The following is an 18990-nucleotide window of genomic DNA, read 5'->3' as shown; positions in this document are numbered from 1 at the left end:
GTTCTGAATATTTTTAATGAAAAATCAAATTGATTTGACTGCATAAGGCATATTATTGCACATTACAAATACTGCTTTCACTCATTCATTCTATACCAGTGTTGTAACAACTTTTATAATTTTAGAATGTATATTAAATTAGTATGTCACCTGTGTTTTCTCTTTTGCTTGTGGTTTTTATTTATTTTTTAATATGCACTTAATAGTCATTGCAAAGCGATTTGATCTTGATTTTTTTCATACATTATACACTTTTAAAGAGATAGTTCACCCAAAAATGTTGTCATTTATTCATCCTCATGTTGTTCCAAACCTGTACGAGTTTCTTTCTTCTGTTGAACACAAAAGAAGACATTTTGAAGAATGTTGGTAACCAGACAGTTTGACGGCACCCATTAACCTCCATAGTGTCTGGGTGCCGTCAACTGTCTGGTTACCCATATTCTCCAAAATATCTTTTGTGTTCAGCAGAAGAAAGAAACTCATGCAATGAGTTTGGAATTGGAACATCTCAAGGGAGTACAACATTTTTATTTTTGGGTGAACTATCCCTTTAAGACTCACACGGAACTAAAGATGCTTTTAATTTCAAGAAAATACAGTTTTTAAGTGGTTTTAAATTGTATGTAGTTACTGTATAATTGACTGTAGTGTGTAAATATTTTATAAGTCATTCCTGGGATTCTGTAATGTTTCAACGTGGATTTTTGTTTTACAATTTTTTTTCTTTTTTTTTCTTTTACATATAATTCATTTTCTAAATACCCCACATCATTAGGCACATATCAAACTTACAAAAAACTTAAAGAATTATTTTCAGATTTAAACACCTTTTATTCTCAACCCACAATGGACAAAATGGAATTGGTTTAAAAAGGATTTTCACAACTTGCTATAAAACAAACATCTACCTTCTGCTCATGAGTCCCTCATAATAATTTAATAACTACAAATGTAACTTTTCTAATCATTTTCAAATTTTTATGGGACTGAAGTTAAAAATAAACAAATTGTGTGTTTGTGGTCTCTTTATTTTATATTATATTAATTTTGATGTTTAACTAAAACCACAATTGTATTGTGTTAATCCTTAACATGCCAGATGGTAATCAGCGAGAAATGCTTTCCTTTTTAATTGTCTTACCTATTTATTCCCCCCAAAAATATTAAAGGTTGAGAATACAGTGACGGAGTTGAATACTGTAACTGGTTTGAAGGGAGGCATTTAGTTCAATGTTATATATATATATATATATATATATATATATATATATATATATATATATATATATATATTTTTTTTTTATATATATAAATAGGTAACACTATTAAAAATACCTGAATGGTGTCATTTCTGGTAAATTATGTCACATATGGGTGGAGTCTCAATTATTATATGCAAAGAATAGTTGTGAATAGCGTGACGGATTGAGTTCAGACTGAGAGACACACCGTTAATCTTTTTTTTTTATATATATATATAAAATATCTTGCTTTTTTTTCACAAGAAAGTAACACGAATAAATACTTAAAAAATTGGCCAAAAAAAATTTGACACTGTGCACATTTTGTTAAATATTTTCTAAGTACAAATTCAGTGAAGTGCCTCAGGGACATGACAACATGCTTAGTGTACAATAGATATAATACATTATTTTATGATAAAAATCATTTAAATGTATTTTTTTTTTTATTCATTACAACGAACATTCCAAAGTATTGTGAAAAGCTTTTAATATTCCATTTTGGTGAACCACCACCTTAAAAAAGTGAAATATTACCGAATCTCAGGAATGACCCAAACCGGTCCGGCGCCGCCTGCAGGCTCATACCGACACAACAACATAACAGCGTCACTCATCAGTCTCTCACTCACTCTCCGCACAGTTGCGCAGTTGGTACTGATAACCAAAGGTGACTGAGCTCAAATTGGCCTTCTGCATCAGCTCCTAAAAGGATTTCAAGCGCTATCATGGCGTCAAATGGTAAGATAGGTCAATGTATTAGGCCTATTATTATTTGTATTTTATTATAATCGCTAGGTTTTGACGAAACATAGCATCTAATGCAAAACGTAACTTACCTAGTAATTTTAATTTGTATTGTTCACTCACAAATGGCGAGGTGGTGTAATGTACGTGTTATAGAAGCAATTTACCCATTTGGAGCATTTATATATTATTTGTGAAAAGGCGAAATGAAGAACATGTCGGCATCCGCCATTTTGTTTGCAGCTCTTTCAATTTGTGCTGGGTTGTTCTATTACTGACCTATATTTACCCTGAGACCACACTGAATATTTTTTCGATTTAAATTCAGTTTAATCTCTACATCATCTATTTATCTCTACATTCAGGCATCCTCTACATCACACTGGTAGCGACGCGACAAACATGTAACGCCCCCATTACGATCACAGAACTGTGTGAGCGTAAGGGCTCATTTATTAAAACGGGAGCTTGTCTAGTTGAATAGTTAGATTACCCAAAAATGAAAATTATGTTATCATTTACTCATCCTCGTGCAGTTCTAAACCTTGACTTTCTTCTGTGGAGCATGAAAGAAGAATGTTTTGATCACCATTGACTGTAAGGACAAAAAAGGGTAATTTCTCAAAATATCATAATTTTATGTTCCACAAACGTAACTCACACAAGTAAAATGTCACGATTCTAAAAAAATATTACATAATGTTCGTTTTTGGGTGAACTATCCCCAAACTAGTACTCTATCTTCCCAAAGCCAATGAGATGGTCCTCACTGCAGAACACAAGATCCAGGGGGGCGTGGTTGGATCCAGATCCAACTCCTCCCACCTAAACCTACCCGTCTCCACCCCCTGATCCCTAAACCCACCCCTAATCCTACCAATCTCCACCCCTTAGATGTGGATCCAACCCCGCCCCCTGGATCTTGTGGACTGCATTGAGGTGCTACTGAAGCCAATGCAGACTTTTGATCAGATGCAGATTCATGATCTTGCCAGTATATGTAAATTACTAAAAAACAAACAAATAAACACCATGTATAATGCACATTGTCTTTTCCCTTTAGATTATGCTCAAACCTCAAGCCATGGGTAAGTTTAATGCATCCTTTCCAAAGTCTTATCGTAATATTGCATTTATCGTAAGATTTCTCACATTTATCATTAAAATAATGAATTCATTTTGTTGTGCCCAGTTATGGTGGCTATGGAGGACAGTCCAACCAGAGTTACAGTCAACCCCCTGGCCAAAACTACAGCCAGCAGAGCTTAGGAGGATACAGCCAAAACTCAGAGAGCAGCTCTGCTCCTTATAATCAGAGTGGATACGGCTCCAGTTATGGACAGTCCCAGTCAGGTATTATACTGCAAATGCTGTGAAAGTTAAAGTCAACATGAAATCAAAATGAACAATTCTTTTTTTTTTTTTTATGGAATAATGCAGTATTTAATATAAATTATTTATCCGTTTTCATGTGCCCTCGTATTCTTTCATCAAAATAACTTCACATACCAATTGCAACAACTACTCTTCTCTGATGACGTGTTTCAGGGTTGCCAGGTTTGCGTAACAAAACCAGTCCAATGCTATTCAAAACCCACCCAAAACAAAAGCAAAAGGGGCCGGGGGTTTCCCCGGGAAAAACCACATTCCCCGTGGAGAGGGTTGCTTAAATCCACAAACTAAAAAAACAACCCGCGGCAACTAGGGCTGCACGATACTGGGAAAATATGCGATATTGTTGTTGAGTATCGCGATAACGATATTTCTTGCGATATAAAATTTCCCTAGAGAAATGCTATATTTATTCATTTTTTTTTTTTTAAATCATTTATATATATGTAATGATCATACTAAAATAAACAGGTAGGCTAATAGATATTCTTCTGATCTTAATTTTTTCATAAGGAGTTAACGTTACACATGCAACACTTTGACTAATGGTTGTCTGTGAGACTCTTTTATTGTTACTTGGCATTTCGTTAGCAGTTTTGGTAGATTTGGGCTTACACTTTTTAAAGTCTTCATATAGCTCCCTGAGATGGCGTTCCAGATGACTGTGGAGATTAGTTTCCTCTCGACGTGGCGAAAATTTTTCAGCACGACTTAGTGACACCGTCACTTATGTTCACATATCGCGTTTTTTGCACGTGCAAATTCGTTATTTCAAACGCTCAAAATGGAAGCACATTTTTCCAGGCCCCGACGAGATGAGAACATCTCAAATTTTTAGCGCTTGTGGAAAGGAGATAGCGGTGCGGCCACGCTTTCCATGCGTTTTTAGACGCGATATGTGAATGGCCCCTTTCACAGTACCTGGCTGCATTTATGACACTTCTTCTCTATTGAAGCCAACATATTGCCATATTTCCAACGTACAGTTCGCTTTAGGCACAGGTTCTTCGCTGTTGTTATTTTCCTCTCTTGTCTCTATTAGTTTTTAGTTTTTATTTTCCACTCTCTGCTCTGAGCCACTAGGTTTCCCTTTGGGCCCAATCTAGCCAATAGCATAATAGCACCTACTGGGGAGGTGGGTATAAAGATAGTAAGGCCACATTTGATTGGTCGAATTTGGATAAACAACCTATGCATGCATGCATCACACAAATGCTCACTTAAAATAAATACAATTTATCGCACCTCTCTGCGATACAGATATCGCATATACTTTTATTGCAATAATGATATTTTTTTTATATATTGTGCAGCCCTACTTTTACACGGCAACAGTGTAAAAGTAGTCCAATTGTGTGGGAAAACTACGGATTTGGCAACACTGATCTGTTTACTGGGGCGGGAAAACCTGTCACTCACATGAGATCACAGCAGTAGCACACCACAATGAACCAATCAATCAAACCAATCAATTCCGAAGGACAAAATCAAGTCCTGCCCTTCATTTTGTTTCTTGTTCAAGAAGCAGTTTCACTCGGTATATACGTCACAACAGTTAAGAAAAGACTATCACAACTTCCATTTCATGCCGACTTTATCTTTTTTAGGAGGATATGGGTCTCAGCTTCCCTCTCAGGGCTATAATCAGTCCAGTCAGTCGTACAGCTCTGGAGGCTATAATAACAGCAGCCAGCCTCCAGCAGCTCAAAGTGGAGGATACAACCAGCCGTCTTCTTACTCCGGCTATAACCAGCATCAATCTGCTACTTCATCTGCCTCTGGGTGAGATTTCACTGTTGAATCTTTTTGTCAGTGTGTCTAAATTCAAAAAAAAAAAATTATGCCCAGAAATATGGCATTATTGATAAGAATATGTTAAACCTATTTTGTGTTTCAGTAACTATGGGAACAGCTCACAGTCATCTGGCTACGGTCAGCAGCAACAGCAGCAGGGTGGGGGTGGTTATGGTGGCAGTGGAGGTCAGTCTGGAGGATATGGGAGCAGTGGAGGACAGAGCGGTGGATACGGGGGTAGCGGGGGCCAACACCAGTCCTCTCAACATGGAGGAGGTCCTTACAACCAATCTCCCAATTACAGCTCTCCTCCACCTCAAAACTATGGGCAACAAAATCAGCACGGACAGGGAGGTGAGCTTGAGAGATTCCTTCAGCAAGTTAACATATAGAAGTTTGATTTGATTAGCTATATAACGATCTTGGTAATAGAAAATAAAGCTGTTCGGTCTCTAATTGTAAGACTAGATAATTGGCATTTTCTATATTTAAAAAATTGTTAGCAACTTGCTTTTTTAAAAAGTTCAATGGCCTGAATATTCATGTTTCAGTTGTTTATGTTGTAGAACAAAACAAGTAATTGTAACCAAATTCCTAAAGAAATATTAAAATTCTATACTTTTTTTTTTTGTCTACATAAAGAAAAAAATCATGTTACCAGTGAATTAAGGTATAACAACATTATAATATAAAGTATGAAAAATGGATATTCATTTTGAAATTTTCTGAAGATTACATTTAACAGTGTACACAACTTTTAAAATCTGAACATATTTTAAAATACAAGCCATCATTCACTTGCTGACTTTGTAAATGGTTACAGAGGACAAACTGGGCATCATACACTTAATGACTGAGGATCACACACTACAAGTCGTTACAAACACAAACTCATGCATATACGCGCATGACAAATGTAAACAAAATGTGTTCTAAAATTGTCTTACATTTTTTTATATTCTCTGGCTGGAATAAATCTTAGTCTGAAACTAGAAAATCTGAGTCTGTGCCCATCATACACTAGGTGATTTTCTGTGAAATCTGGCAACTCAAATCTGCAGACTGGCTCGGTAAATAGCGTAAACCCATCTAGAATGTAAAAAGGGGCAAAAATCTTGGCAAAAGTCATGTAGTGTATTCTAGTCTTAAGATGACTGCAAAGGTAGTTTAAATGTAAAAATAGAGGAAATGAGCATGCAAAACTTGATATCGAAGGGTCTGTTTGCACCTGGTCACTTCATGCGTTTTACTGATTGGATAGCTATCCATTTTGTTAAAACTTCCATTTACACTTGGCCACATGAATGCGTCTCTGAAAAACGAAAATAAATCTGTTCTTCAATTCCCACGGTATGTGCAAATTTAATGGTGTTCACGTCAACGAAAGCAACAGGTATGAGCTGCAATTTATTTATGATCGGCTAATTTCAAGGTTAAAGACCACAACAGGAGAGAAAGTGGCATCAGCACTGGTAAGATAATTTAGTCTCACTACTTTTAATGAAGTTGATTGTGTGTTGAGCTTCAGGATGCAACGGCAAACTTTCAGTTTCTTTTGTGGCAGTTTGCGCTTCGGCTTGCTGAAGAGATGGGCTACTCATCTGCGTCAGCCATATCTGTGGTGATGCGTGTTCCAGGAGAGCTGTCATATGTTGCTACTGGGAGCCGGTAGCCTATAACACGCTCTCACATGTTTATTTTTTAATATTTTGGAAGGAGTAAAATGTATGTGGTTTCAACAACCAGATGCATTTACGCTTGTCCATTTTCATCCTCCTGAAGTGGTTTGAGTGATGAGATTTAAATCCATCTCAAATGTGTTTCGGAGGGCATTTACACCTTGTCTTTTCACTTTTCGGATAGCTATCTGATCAGAGAAAATGCATGAAGTGTCCAGGTGTAAATAGGCCCTAATACTGGTCAGTAACCTATATGGTATCAAGAAGTTGTACATCTCGCCTCAAAAAGTTATTTCAAAAAGCGATTACAATGAAAAGCTTAAATGTTCAAGGTTTCCATTAAAATATATTGTATTTCATTTCTAGGTTACAACCAGGATTCCCCACCAATGAGTGGTGGTGATGGTGGTGGTGGAGGAGGAGGAAGAGGCTACGGTGGTCAGGATGGGGGATATAGTCAGGATGGTAGAGGTGGACGTGGTCGCGGAGGTGGAGGTGGCTTTGGAGGTCGAGGAGCGAGTGGGTTTGACAGAGGTGGTCGTGGAGGACCACGTGGCAGAGGAGGAATGGGGTAAGCTAACATTCATATCACGCACTTCTTCCATCTCCTTCACCACATAAAGTCCACATGTATGCATCAGTGTGTCATTTAGGGAAAAAAATAACACCTTCAGGTAAAAGGTTAAAATAGAGCCAAAGGTGTTACACCACATCGACTGGCTGGGCTGAAAGTAAATGTTGGCCTAGACCACGGTAAACTACAGATAAAGTGTTTTGATTTGGGGTGTAAAGTTTCGGTCTACTTAAAACAGCAATATGGACAAAAAGTGAAACTGAATACAGAAAATCTGTCCAATTAGGAGCCAGAATGGTCTGGTGTATGATTTATTGGTGATCCTCATATTCATGTATTGACCTAAAATGATGCATGATGTTAAGTCGGTGCCAGTGTGCTGAATATTTCCGTGTCTACACCCTTCACAAGATGGAACCAGCCAAAGGTTCACATAATATTGAACAAAAACTAATCAGAAGTTGCAATGAATGACCAGGTGTTTTTATTTTTTATTTTTAAATAAGAATCTGTTAATCGTTGACTTACCGGCAAAAAATAATTATGGGTGGACTGTCCTGTGGCAAAAAGTTGATAATAATTTTACTAGTTGCACTTACGGGAGTGCATCGCATCACATGTTTTCCTTCACACGTCCACATTGCACATTGTGACCAGGACAGGAATTTACTATTATTATAATTCATTGTATGTTTAAGTTTTGTTTACATAAGCCGCGTTTCCACCGCAGGAACTTTCCCAAGGAACTAGGAACTTTGGGCTTTTATTCGGTGTGTTTACACCGCAGGAACCAGGGCCTAAATGAAGTTCCGGGTAAATATTTCCCCCTCCGAAAGTCCCTGCTAGTGAGGTACTACTTTTTCAAAGTTAGGAACTTTCAGGGGTGGAACTTGGGCACTGAACATGCTGATTGGTTGAGTTTATGCCGCATTTTGATTGGTTGACTCCACGCAGCATTTTATTCAACCACCATCTGTTGCTGTGCGTGTAGTAACAGTCATCTGCTATTCGAATCAACAATGGAGTTAAACAAATACGACAGATGGACAGACGACGAGGTTCAGGCTTTAGTAAGCTTAAATTCAGAGGATGAAATCCAGTGGGAACTGTAAAGTCGTGCGCAGTCCTACGTCACCGGACTATTTGCCTAATCTTCACGGTACTTTAGACCGCGGTGGAAACGCGGCTAGCAACAGGTCTGGGGGAAAAAAAGTTCCTGGGACAAATTGTTCCGGGTAATTTCGGTGGAAACGCGGCTATATAGTGTTAGCAGTATAGTACATTTGTTTTCATTATGATTTCCCATTTTTCAGTAATGCTTTTATGTTTTAGTTTGCAATTAGTTTTAAGTAGGGATGCACCGATACTAGTAATCAGGTTGGATGCAATATAAAAATGTTCTGATGCCGTTAAAAGCATATTGTGAATGACTATCAATGCTTTCCTAGAATTTTCTAGAATTTCATAAGTAACAGTGAGGTGTTTGACTTGTTTGAGTGGATTCATTCAGTCAGATGTTTTAATGGGGAAAAGTGAGGACATAAGTGAGGGAGTGCTAAAACTCTCGCTTGTCTCTGCTTGTGCTCCATTTTATCCTCCCCAGATGCCCTGGTGATCAGCAAAGTTAACAGTTCAGGAAGATTTAAAACATTCAACCCTAAATGTGCTTGGAAAAAAGTCTCACAGGTATCGGCCAAGTAAAGTATTGGTGCATCCGTAGTTTCAAGAACATACAGGTCTTTTACAAACCCCCCAACATAATAAACTTTTTATAAATAAAAAAGTTAAGGTTAAAATGTAACATTAGCATAATTATTTGAAGCAGCAGATCAATCCCATCTGGCTGTGATCTCACCTGTTCTCTAAACCTTCTCCATCCTCTCCTACAGGATTATTGTGTGTTGCAATGCTTTAATGAATCTTTAAATCTCCTCCTAGGCTGTTTTCTACAAGGTTCAGCGATTTAGGCTTTTCCTATTGAAGAAGATAAAACAGAAACACAGGCTCTAGACAACTGGGGAAGTGAAGATTAGTCAAGAATAAATGAGGAATGTGTGATTATAAATAATAATAATAATAAAGTCTAAGGATCCTTTCAAATCTTAAAAAGATCCCAAAACAGTATGGAACAGCTGGATTAATCCAAAAGGGGAGAGTGGTCACATCAGTTATGTCTATTAATTTAAATGCAAAACTGAATGCAGTGTATGCAGTTTCTGTCCAAAGAAACAGAACACGGATACCGTTTGGTATGGATGAAGGTCCGGGGCTAAAGATATACCTTCGATCTGATAAAAGAAAATACTTGATTTTGTGAAAGAATGATTGAGTTCACAGATGCACTGCAAAGCTGCATGGTAAAAAAATATATGGTAATTCTTTTGAGCAAAATAGGCCAAATGGTTATGATAGAGGGCCTGCATGACTTGGGGAAAGAATGGGTTTCCAAAATTCCCTTAAGGGTTATGAGGAAAGATGAACCTAGTGAGAGGGAGCAGAAAAGAAAAGGGGCAATGGGGAACTTGTAGAAAGGATGATGGAGATGGGTGGGCCCTTTCCAGCCTCAAGAGTGAAATGGGGCACCACCCTCATCAACCTTCAATTCGTCTTGCTTCTCTCTCCTTCTCCGTCAGAATGGGCGATCGTGGAGGATTCAATAAGTTTGGTGGTAAGTGACAAACTCTTCAAACAAGGAACTTCAGGGGTTTAAAGAGAGCCTAGTCTAAGAGGGAGGAGTGGGTGTCTGGTCATGTCACAGAAATTTGCGTTATTTTTTAAAAGAATACACTGAAATGAATGCGATAACCACCTTGTGTGTGGTAAATATAAGTGGTAAACAACTACGCTTTAATGCATTTAGCAACAGCTTTCCCATTATGCATGGTTAAGGTAGAAACACAAAGTCGTCTGTAAACCGTTATAGTAAAAGACCTTAAAGGGGTCATATAATGCCATTTTTGTACAAGCTAATATGATTCTTTAGGGTCTAAATTAAAAGTTTGTAATATACTTTAGTTAAAAATTCTTATTAGTATTGTAAGAAAACACTCATTTTACCTGGTCAAAAACAGCTGTTTTCAGCACGCCGTTTCAGTGCATGTGTCTTTAAATGATAATGAGCTTTGCTCACCCCGCCCCTCTGTTCTGTGCGTACACCGTTTGTAACACAATAATCATAACGCGTTGTTCATTATAAACGTGGGATTATGAATTATATTGATAACGTCGTACATAGAAAACATGCTGTAATGTACCTGAGTGTAAAAATAGCCGCATTCATCGTGAAGCGTGCAAGCGATTTGCAAAGATTAAAGGAGACATATCATGCTTTTAAATTGTTCCTTTTTTCATATAAATCATACATTTGTAGTCTATATAAAGCGGAACTGAAATGCTTGGGTCTGAATTCCTCATTATTATAGCTCCACAAGCCCCCTTTCTACCCCTTTTCTGACGTGCGTCTGAGATTAACTCGTTTTGGTGCGGTCTCTTTAAATACAATTGAGACACTTTATACCCCGCCCCCTCTCCAGGTTGCAGAGGTTCAACTCCACCCCGTTCGGCCATTTTTGTAGTCTGATAGCAGAGATAGGATTATCTAGCGGCACATAAACTTTTTATTCACACGTTATTAACAAAATGTCAACAACGGAAGACTTGTCCAGCCAGCCTTACATGTTCGAGCCGGAGCGAGATAAAAATGAAGACGACGAACCTGCAGAACAACGTCTTCATATGGATGTATCGCAATGGTGTGTTACTGTATTTAACTGTTACACATGAAACTTTGGTCTTCCGACCTTTTACCACCGTGTCGATTTATTTTGATTAGTATGTGCGAGGGAGAGAGAGCAAGACAGCGTCTACTTTGGAGACGGTGATGTCTTGTTTACACTTTTGCCTCTCTGAAGAGAGAGAGTGAGCGCGGGTCTCTCTCTCTCTGCTCGTTCTTTCAGTCAAACATGCGCCACAAGCGCGGCAGTTCATCTACATTAGACGGTGTAATAAAGCGTTTGGGTTACTACATCCAACAACCGAACATTTTAACTTACCCTCTCGTAACTTCTGCATCCTTTAGCTTGGACTACAAAATTGCAGCGAGAAATAATAATGGCGGATTGCTCGAAGTGTTGGGCCGGAAGTCTAGTCCTTATTTGGCAGTTCCGCTGCAAATACTGTGACGTTATAGTTCAAAAAACGTCATAGATAACAGAAAAATCGGAACAGGTTGAAAAATATGACCAAAACAGAATATAAAGATATCAACGAAGCACCTGAAGAGAATAATTTAATCTTTTCTGTACTTCTAAACACTCCAAATATACAACAAAATGCATTTAAGGGCTAAAAAAGTGCATTTAGCATGATATGTCCCCTTTAATATAAATATTAATATAAAGGTTAATAAAACGATACACTCACTTCAGTTCTTCTGGAGGTGCAACAGGAACACGAATAGTTGGTACCGATCCTTTTTTCAGGAGCAGCTTCTTAGCAAAACCAGCTTTATACTGATCCTCGTTTGTAAAGCAGTCTGGTGTGTGAAATGATTCGCGCAAACATGAAAGCATTGACATTGATCGTGGGGAATATTCCCTTCGAAAACAAGCCACTGTGTCTTCAGCAGTTCGGATTTAGGAACATCAAAATGACTGCTGTGTTCGTTATTACACCCAAGAACAGAACACCACAATCGCTTAGAAGCCATTCTGCTAATAGACAGTCCTCCAGTGAGTATCAACAATGACGCGCGGACTATGATGATTGACAGCTCGCTCACGAGTGAGGGCGGGTCTGTGTTGAAATGCTGCTGTCAATCAACAATCGTGGGAGGGGCGTCCGACCGTGTGACGTCACACGGTCGAACGGCTTGATTTTAGAGATTGGAAAACATATAAGGAGATTAAAAAAAAAACACTGGATGGATTTTTATCATTTTATGATGGTTGTGTACAGGCACTGCCAACACACATTTCAGTACAACCAACTTGTAAAAGTGCATGTACCATTATATGACCCCTTTAAGGGATCGTTCACCTAAAAATTCAAATTCTGTCGTCTCATGTCGTTCCAAATCTAAATGACTTTATCCTCTGTGGAACACAATAGAAGACATAAGAGAATATTTTTTATTTGGTGAATTATCCCTGTAAGTGCAATTTTTCAACAAATACGTTCTCTTATTAGTGTCACTACACAAACGAGAAGGTATACAATGTGATTTTCAGAGTTTAAAATTAGATTTTTATTAATTTATTTTAGATGGATTATCACAGGCGATCACTGGAATGAAGTAGAATCTATTGATCAGACACTGAAACATGAAACAAAATGGTTGTTAATACGTGTTTGGGCAGGTATATCTGAAAGTCCTAAATCAATTTTCATTTTACATTAATGCATTTATCAGACGGTTTAATCAAAAAGCAGCTTACAATGCATTCAAGGTTAATATTTTTTGTTTATCAGTATGAGCTTCCTGGGAATAAATCTCGCGACCCTCGCACCATGCTCCAGCTGATGTGCAATAAAGTCAGTTGTGGTTAAAAAAGACTTCTTCAATGCTTGTGGCAGTATTGTTTTTTTAGTGGCTGGACAGTAACGTAAAATGCACATACCTTTATCAGCTGTACAGTGTGGGACGGCATGTCTTCAAATGTCTGGGAGAATGTTCAACATTCAAAATATTCATCAAACTTAAATAAAAAAAAATTCCTGTACCTTTTACTGGTTTTCATTTTTGGTCATTTTTTTTTTTTTTAAATGTTATTGGAATTTACCGTGACGATTCCTATATGTGTTGAATTTCCCTTTTTGGAGCACCCATTTTATACTCCGAGCACTTTTCAAAAGGTTTCCAATGTGGCAAACAGCTGAATTCTGGAGGTTCAAATTAATTTGTGTCCGGTGGTTTTAGGGTTGTACTGGTCTGATGAAGGTCCTAATGGAATAATTCTACACACAAAAAAGTACATGAAAAAGTTATTTAAAACAACAGGAATGGAGGCCTGGAGATGGAAGGATTTAAATTACACATACGTTTTTTGTCACAATGCATCACACAGTTTGAAATATGAAATATCATGTTCATAAGTCTTTGAACATGTCAGCACCAGCCGGAAACCAACATCCTTGTGTCACTGCACTGTTTCTATCTGGTAACTACCTCAAAAGGAATCTAAAGGTATAACAAGGGGTCGAGACTTGCTTATCTGGCTAGCTCAAATACAATTTGATATGAAGCCAGATCCAGTAAAAATGGTCATGGGTTTCATGTGGAAGGAATATTGGCTGAAGATGATGAATTGTAAACTTAAAGGTGGTCTTAAAGGCTGTTAGGGTTGAGGAACGTCTGTTTAATACAGTGAGTCATGGTCATATTTACTAATACTGAAAGTAAACCATTTGGGTTTCAATATTATTCTTTTGATTAGACTGATATAATGTGTAAGATTGCGGTTCATCATTGATCATCGTAATCTCTTTAAAACATCAGTGGTGTTGGTAACTATTCTAATGGTTATCTAAATTAATTGTGGTTGAATCAAAGTGGTTGCTTATGCTGGGAAAACCCAATGTCTAGATTCACTCATAGACAAAAAGTATTGAGCAGTGTCTGACATATTGGCTGTTTGGAAATCATCTTTTGTGGGATGGAGAATGAGAACCTTATCACTTGGCCTATGAACATATTGTCATTGATGTAATGGGTCGTAATGTCACAGACTGTTGTGGTGTTCAGTGCTAATAGAGTTACTGGGTTCTTAATAAAAAAGGGTGAGTGACATGTGACTGGTTGCAAAGTGGTATTCAGTTAAAAGTTGTCCTTATTAGCTATGCATGTTTTACATACAACCAATGAGATGACAGAAAGCAACAACAACAAAAGACCCATTAGCTGCTCATTGCAAAGCAGACTGCAAACGTATGGTCGGGTGGTTTTGCAGGGGTTTGAATCAGATGGTTATTGCATGGTTTACAGCTTTCCAGAAAATGAGAGATTCGTGGTGTAAAAGCAAGTACATGAAGTTGTCTGACATAGGATAAATCAAGCTACAGCTATCAGTATGGGAGGAAAGAATCTCTTAATTGAGTCCTTGGACTTATTTAAATTTTGACCAGTTTCGTCAATTTTGAAAACGAGTCGTGTCGATAAGAAACAATGTTCAGATAGTGTTGGTTGGTGCTTGGTACTCTCATTTAGTCAAATATGCTGCTGCAGATTTCCATCAGGTTCTGCTTTCTGTATCTGGAGCATAAATTATAATTGATTGTACAGATGTATATGACCCCATTAAAGAAAAGTCAAAGGATTACGAATGCGTAATAAGTGTTTGTAAATCGTGTGTTTGTGTACATACGTAATATTAATAAATGTTCCTTTCACTTAAAAGGGCCCAGGGATCATGGAGCTGGTGGGCCAAATAGTAAGTATACGGCAACTGATTTCTGTAGCTACTTGCATTATTAGACGATTTTCAAGCATGATTATAAATTTCTAATTTTTGTTACAGTGCAGGAGCAGGATAACTCTGACAACAACACCATCTTTGTGCAAGGTCTTGGAGACAGCTATACTGTGGACTCAGTTGCAGACTTCTTTAAACAGATCGGCATCATCAAGGTGGAAAAGCAAAAAGTCCCATTGTGCTGCAGCTACCGTTATAGTTCTCCTTGTCGTAATATCTATTTTTTACACAGATCAATAAGAAGACAGGATTACCCATGATAAATCTATATACAGACAGAGAGTCAGGGAAGCTTAAAGGGGAGGCTACTGTTTCATTTGATGACCCCCCTTCAGCAAAAGCAGCCATTGATTGGTTTGATGGTATGTTGAAAGAAAACCACACAAGTGCCTACCTTCTAAAACAAAGCTGGAGTTGTTGGCGTCTGTCCAGTCTAAGTCACATTCATCTTTTCCCCTCAGGTAAAGATTTTAATGGAAATCCAATCAAGGTGTCCTTCGCCACTCGCAGAGCTGAATTTGGACGCGGCGGTGGCAGCATGAGAGGTGGTCGTGGGCGAGGAGGTATTTTAGGTTCTCTCCTTCTCTTAGTCTCTGTTTTGTTTTTCTGACTTGGGGTTTCTCTCTCTTCTTGCAGGGCCAATGGGCCGTGGGGGATTTGGGGGAGGCAGAGGTGGTGGTGGTGGTGGTGGCTTCCCAGGTAATAATGGCGGTGGTGGTGGCAACGGTGGTGGCAACGGTGGTGGTAATGGCGGTGGCGGCCAGCAAAGAGCAGGGGACTGGAAATGTTCAAATCCGTAAGTGTTGGTTTGCACTTACTTTTAACAGATTGTTTTGTAGCAAAATGTAAATATTATCATGCATCTCTAATTGGATATAAAAGTATGTCCAATACTGCTAAATGTGACTATAAGGCATTAAGATATTATAAACGTTAAGATTATGATTTTCTGGAAGGCTGATTTGAAACAATTGTTTTGTCGAACCAAAAATGTATTGAGAAAATAAATTTCACTTGACTTGATAAATTCATATTTTCTGTGCTTTTCTCTTGTGCGTATGCAGAACATGTGGTAATTTAAACTTCTCATGGCGAAATGAGTGTAATCAGTGCAAAGCTCCCAAACCGGAAGGAAGTGGAGGTGGAATGTCGCCGATTGGAGGTAAAGAGGAACTTTCCTGTGAAAATTAACTGGATTTTGTGTCAACATCTGACTTATTAGAGGTAGTGGATTGCTGCTTAAATGCACCTATTTTTGTAGGTGGTTTTGGTGGAGACAGGGGCAGAGGCGGTTTCGATCGAGGTGGTTTCCGCAGTCGTGGTGGTGATCGAGGGGGCTTCAGAGGAGGGAGGGGAGGTGACCGGGGTGGATTCGGACCTGGCAAGATGGACTCAAGGTGAATGCTCTGATGATTCACACTGTTGCACATCTTAAAATGTTAATTGGCAGAAAACTGATTTTCAATATACACTATTGCCCAGTGAGTGACAAATGTATCTTAGTGCCTCTGTTGTGTGTTTTTCAGGGGAGATCACAGGCATGAGCGCAGAGACCGGCCTTACTAATGGGAAATTCTCTTTTGTCCAAATAAGACTTTAATTCCATGTGGGACCAGTATTCACTCCACTTCAACACTTGTTACCTTCTTCCAAATGTTTTGTGTTGTATGTTGTTAAAATAAGTGTTTTTGTTTTAGGTCTGGTTATATAACTTTTTGTACTATTCTCTCTAGACTCTGATATTGTTAATTATGAATAACTTTTTTTCTCTCTTTGAACTTGTTGGTGCTTAGATCACAGTAGTAATATTTGTGCAATTTATTAAATATACTTTCTTTGAATTTTTTTTTTTTTTTTAATTGTGGTTTAAAATTAAAAATGTCTGAAAAATAGTAAATTGTGATGTGGCATTACTTTATTATCTCACCTTCATTTCATTTCCAAGCACTTTGCATTTTTCGATCTCACTGACTTATGAGAGTAATAAACTGCTTATCTCTAAATAATCATCTCTTGAAATAAAATAAATGTTTGCTGAAATTAAATATAATATATATATACACACACATACATACAGTCCCGGTCAAAAGTTTTAAAAATAATATTTTTTCATGTTTTTGAAAGAAGTCTTATGTTCACAGATTAAGCATTTATTTGATCAGAAATACAGTCTTCAGTGTCACATGATCCTTCTGAAATCATTGTATGACGATTTATTATCAATGTTGGAAACATTTGTGCTGCTTAATATATTTATTTATTTATTATTTTGTGATACTTTTTTCAGGATTCATTGATGTTTTTTTTTTTTTTTTTTTTAAGAACAGCATTTATTTAAAATGGAAAACTTCTGTAGTTTGGGGTCACTGATTTTTTCCTCCTTTTTTTGAAAGAAATGAATACTTTAGTCAGCAAGGATGTGTTAAATTGATTAAAAAAAGTGATAGTAAAGATTTATATTGTTTTGAGTAAATGCTGTTCTTTTTGACGTTTTATTGATTAACTAATCCTAAAAAAAGTAACACAGGTTCCAAAAAAATATTACAGTTTTTCTCGATTGTTTACACACATTTTCTGAAAGCATGCCTCATATTCTCAGAACTCTACACACAAATCCAAAAACACACTCACAATGGGCAAAACCCCTCAATTCTCCTGCAAAATGAAACTTTACATTCAAAACAATGTTATTTCTTCTCAAAATGGTATTTTGTTTTCAAATGACACACACAAACCATCATATGAATAGACATTTATAAGAACCAGTTGAACACTGATGTGCTCGATGTAAAACACTATGATGAATGGAAAACACTTCTTCTCCATTCATCATAATGACTTAGGCCTTTTTTTTGTTCAGTGTTACACTTGCTACAGACAGTACATATACATAAGTGTGTTGTTAAATATTTGACAATATTGTTTTTATACTCAGAACACACAAATACATGGTAATAAATATGTATTATTTTTCCCAAAAAAACAATGTACACAGTGTACATCCCAACCAACACAAAGTAGGACACACAGTGGTCTACATACAAAACAACAGAAGAATTGACTGTATACAGTTACAGTAATAAAAAAAAAATCCAGTGTTGGCATCCATTGCTCCATTGAAGAGCTGACCTGTTGCCCTTTTATGCTAAAGCTCTGATTGCTAATTGTAAAACTGTGTGACGGGTGTTTGCCCATGTGATGAGTCAGTGTGCATATCTGAATGGCAGTGTGTTCCTTGTGAAAACAAGAGATTTTCTGCATGAAAATTGTGCCAAAAGCAGAGAATTGTGTGTAACGTTTTGAAAAAAGTGTGTTTTAGAACTGCAAGTTGAGTGTAAAGCAGGAATTCTGCTTGTAGTTTAGCAGAACTGGTTCAGAGGGTTGGTGAATGAGTTACATGTTGTGGTCATTGTGTCTCAAGTACCAGTATTTGTGTGTAAACAACTGAGAAAAACTGTAATTGATTCACCATTGAGATCAGTTGGATTAAACAATAGACAAATGTATTAAAGAAGCAAAGAAAAGAAAAGAAGCAAATAAAAACATTTCAAAAGTTTTATGAAATGCAGTTACTGTGAATGAAACATTTATATAAATGAAACACTTATTTTGTTTAGTGAAAATTATACTTTGTGATTTTGTTTATTGTACTAACACAATTGAAAATATGCTGAAATGTTTGGGGAAAAAATGCACTTTTGATGATCTGTTGTGATATTAGTACTAAGAGTTTTGAGAATGTACATCTTGTGAAAATAGTAATAAGCGAATAAAAACAACAACGAATACATGTCATGTTGTAATAGCTTTTGTCCTAAATAAGGTTCTGACTAACATCACCATTACCAAACATATCAGATAGGATTCTAATGTTAGGATATTTCTGTAATGCGCCCCCTGGAATAAAAATTATTAATAATGATAAAAAACTATATAAACATTAAAAACACAAAATCTCTTGGTGAAGTTTGAACTTTCAAACATTCAACCTCCAACCCAGGAATAACTTAATGTATCAGAAGTCAACAAAAGAACAGGTGAGAAAAAAAAAAAACAATTACACTTGTCTACCATTATATTTACTACCTTAC

The 18990-nt window shown here is 37.1% G+C and overlaps 1 protein-coding gene across 3 annotated transcripts; it reads left to right on the top strand.

The window, feature by feature from the left end:
• Positions 1-1856: 1856 nt before the first annotated feature.
• Positions 1857-18667, top strand: fus (FUS RNA binding protein). Of its 3 annotated transcripts, none has more exons than XM_081362212.1 (15): positions 1857-1985; positions 3055-3079; positions 3184-3344; positions 4991-5165; positions 5281-5531; positions 7223-7427; positions 10064-10098; positions 14825-14857; positions 14945-15054; positions 15132-15261; positions 15361-15444; positions 15536-15695; positions 15964-16061; positions 16161-16296; positions 16426-18667. In XM_081362212.1, exons 1-15 carry the CDS (start codon positions 1973-1975, stop codon positions 16463-16465), a joined length of 1656 nt encoding a protein of 551 aa, XP_081218338.1. In that variant the 5' UTR covers positions 1857-1972; the 3' UTR covers positions 16466-18667. The 3 variants fall into 3 exon arrangements, with proteins under 3 accessions (XP_081218338.1, XP_081218337.1, XP_081218336.1); XM_081362211.1 differs by having other exon boundaries at positions 15361-15462; XM_081362210.1 differs by having other exon boundaries at positions 15132-15462.
• The last annotated feature ends 323 nt before the right edge of the window (positions 18668-18990 follow it).

The sequence above is a fragment of the Scardinius erythrophthalmus genome, assembly GCF_964197995.2.
Source record: "Scardinius erythrophthalmus genome assembly, chromosome: 1".
Lineage (NCBI taxonomy): Eukaryota > Metazoa > Chordata > Actinopteri > Cypriniformes > Leuciscidae > Scardinius > Scardinius erythrophthalmus.
This window is presented reverse-complemented; position numbering and strand designations above follow the sequence as displayed.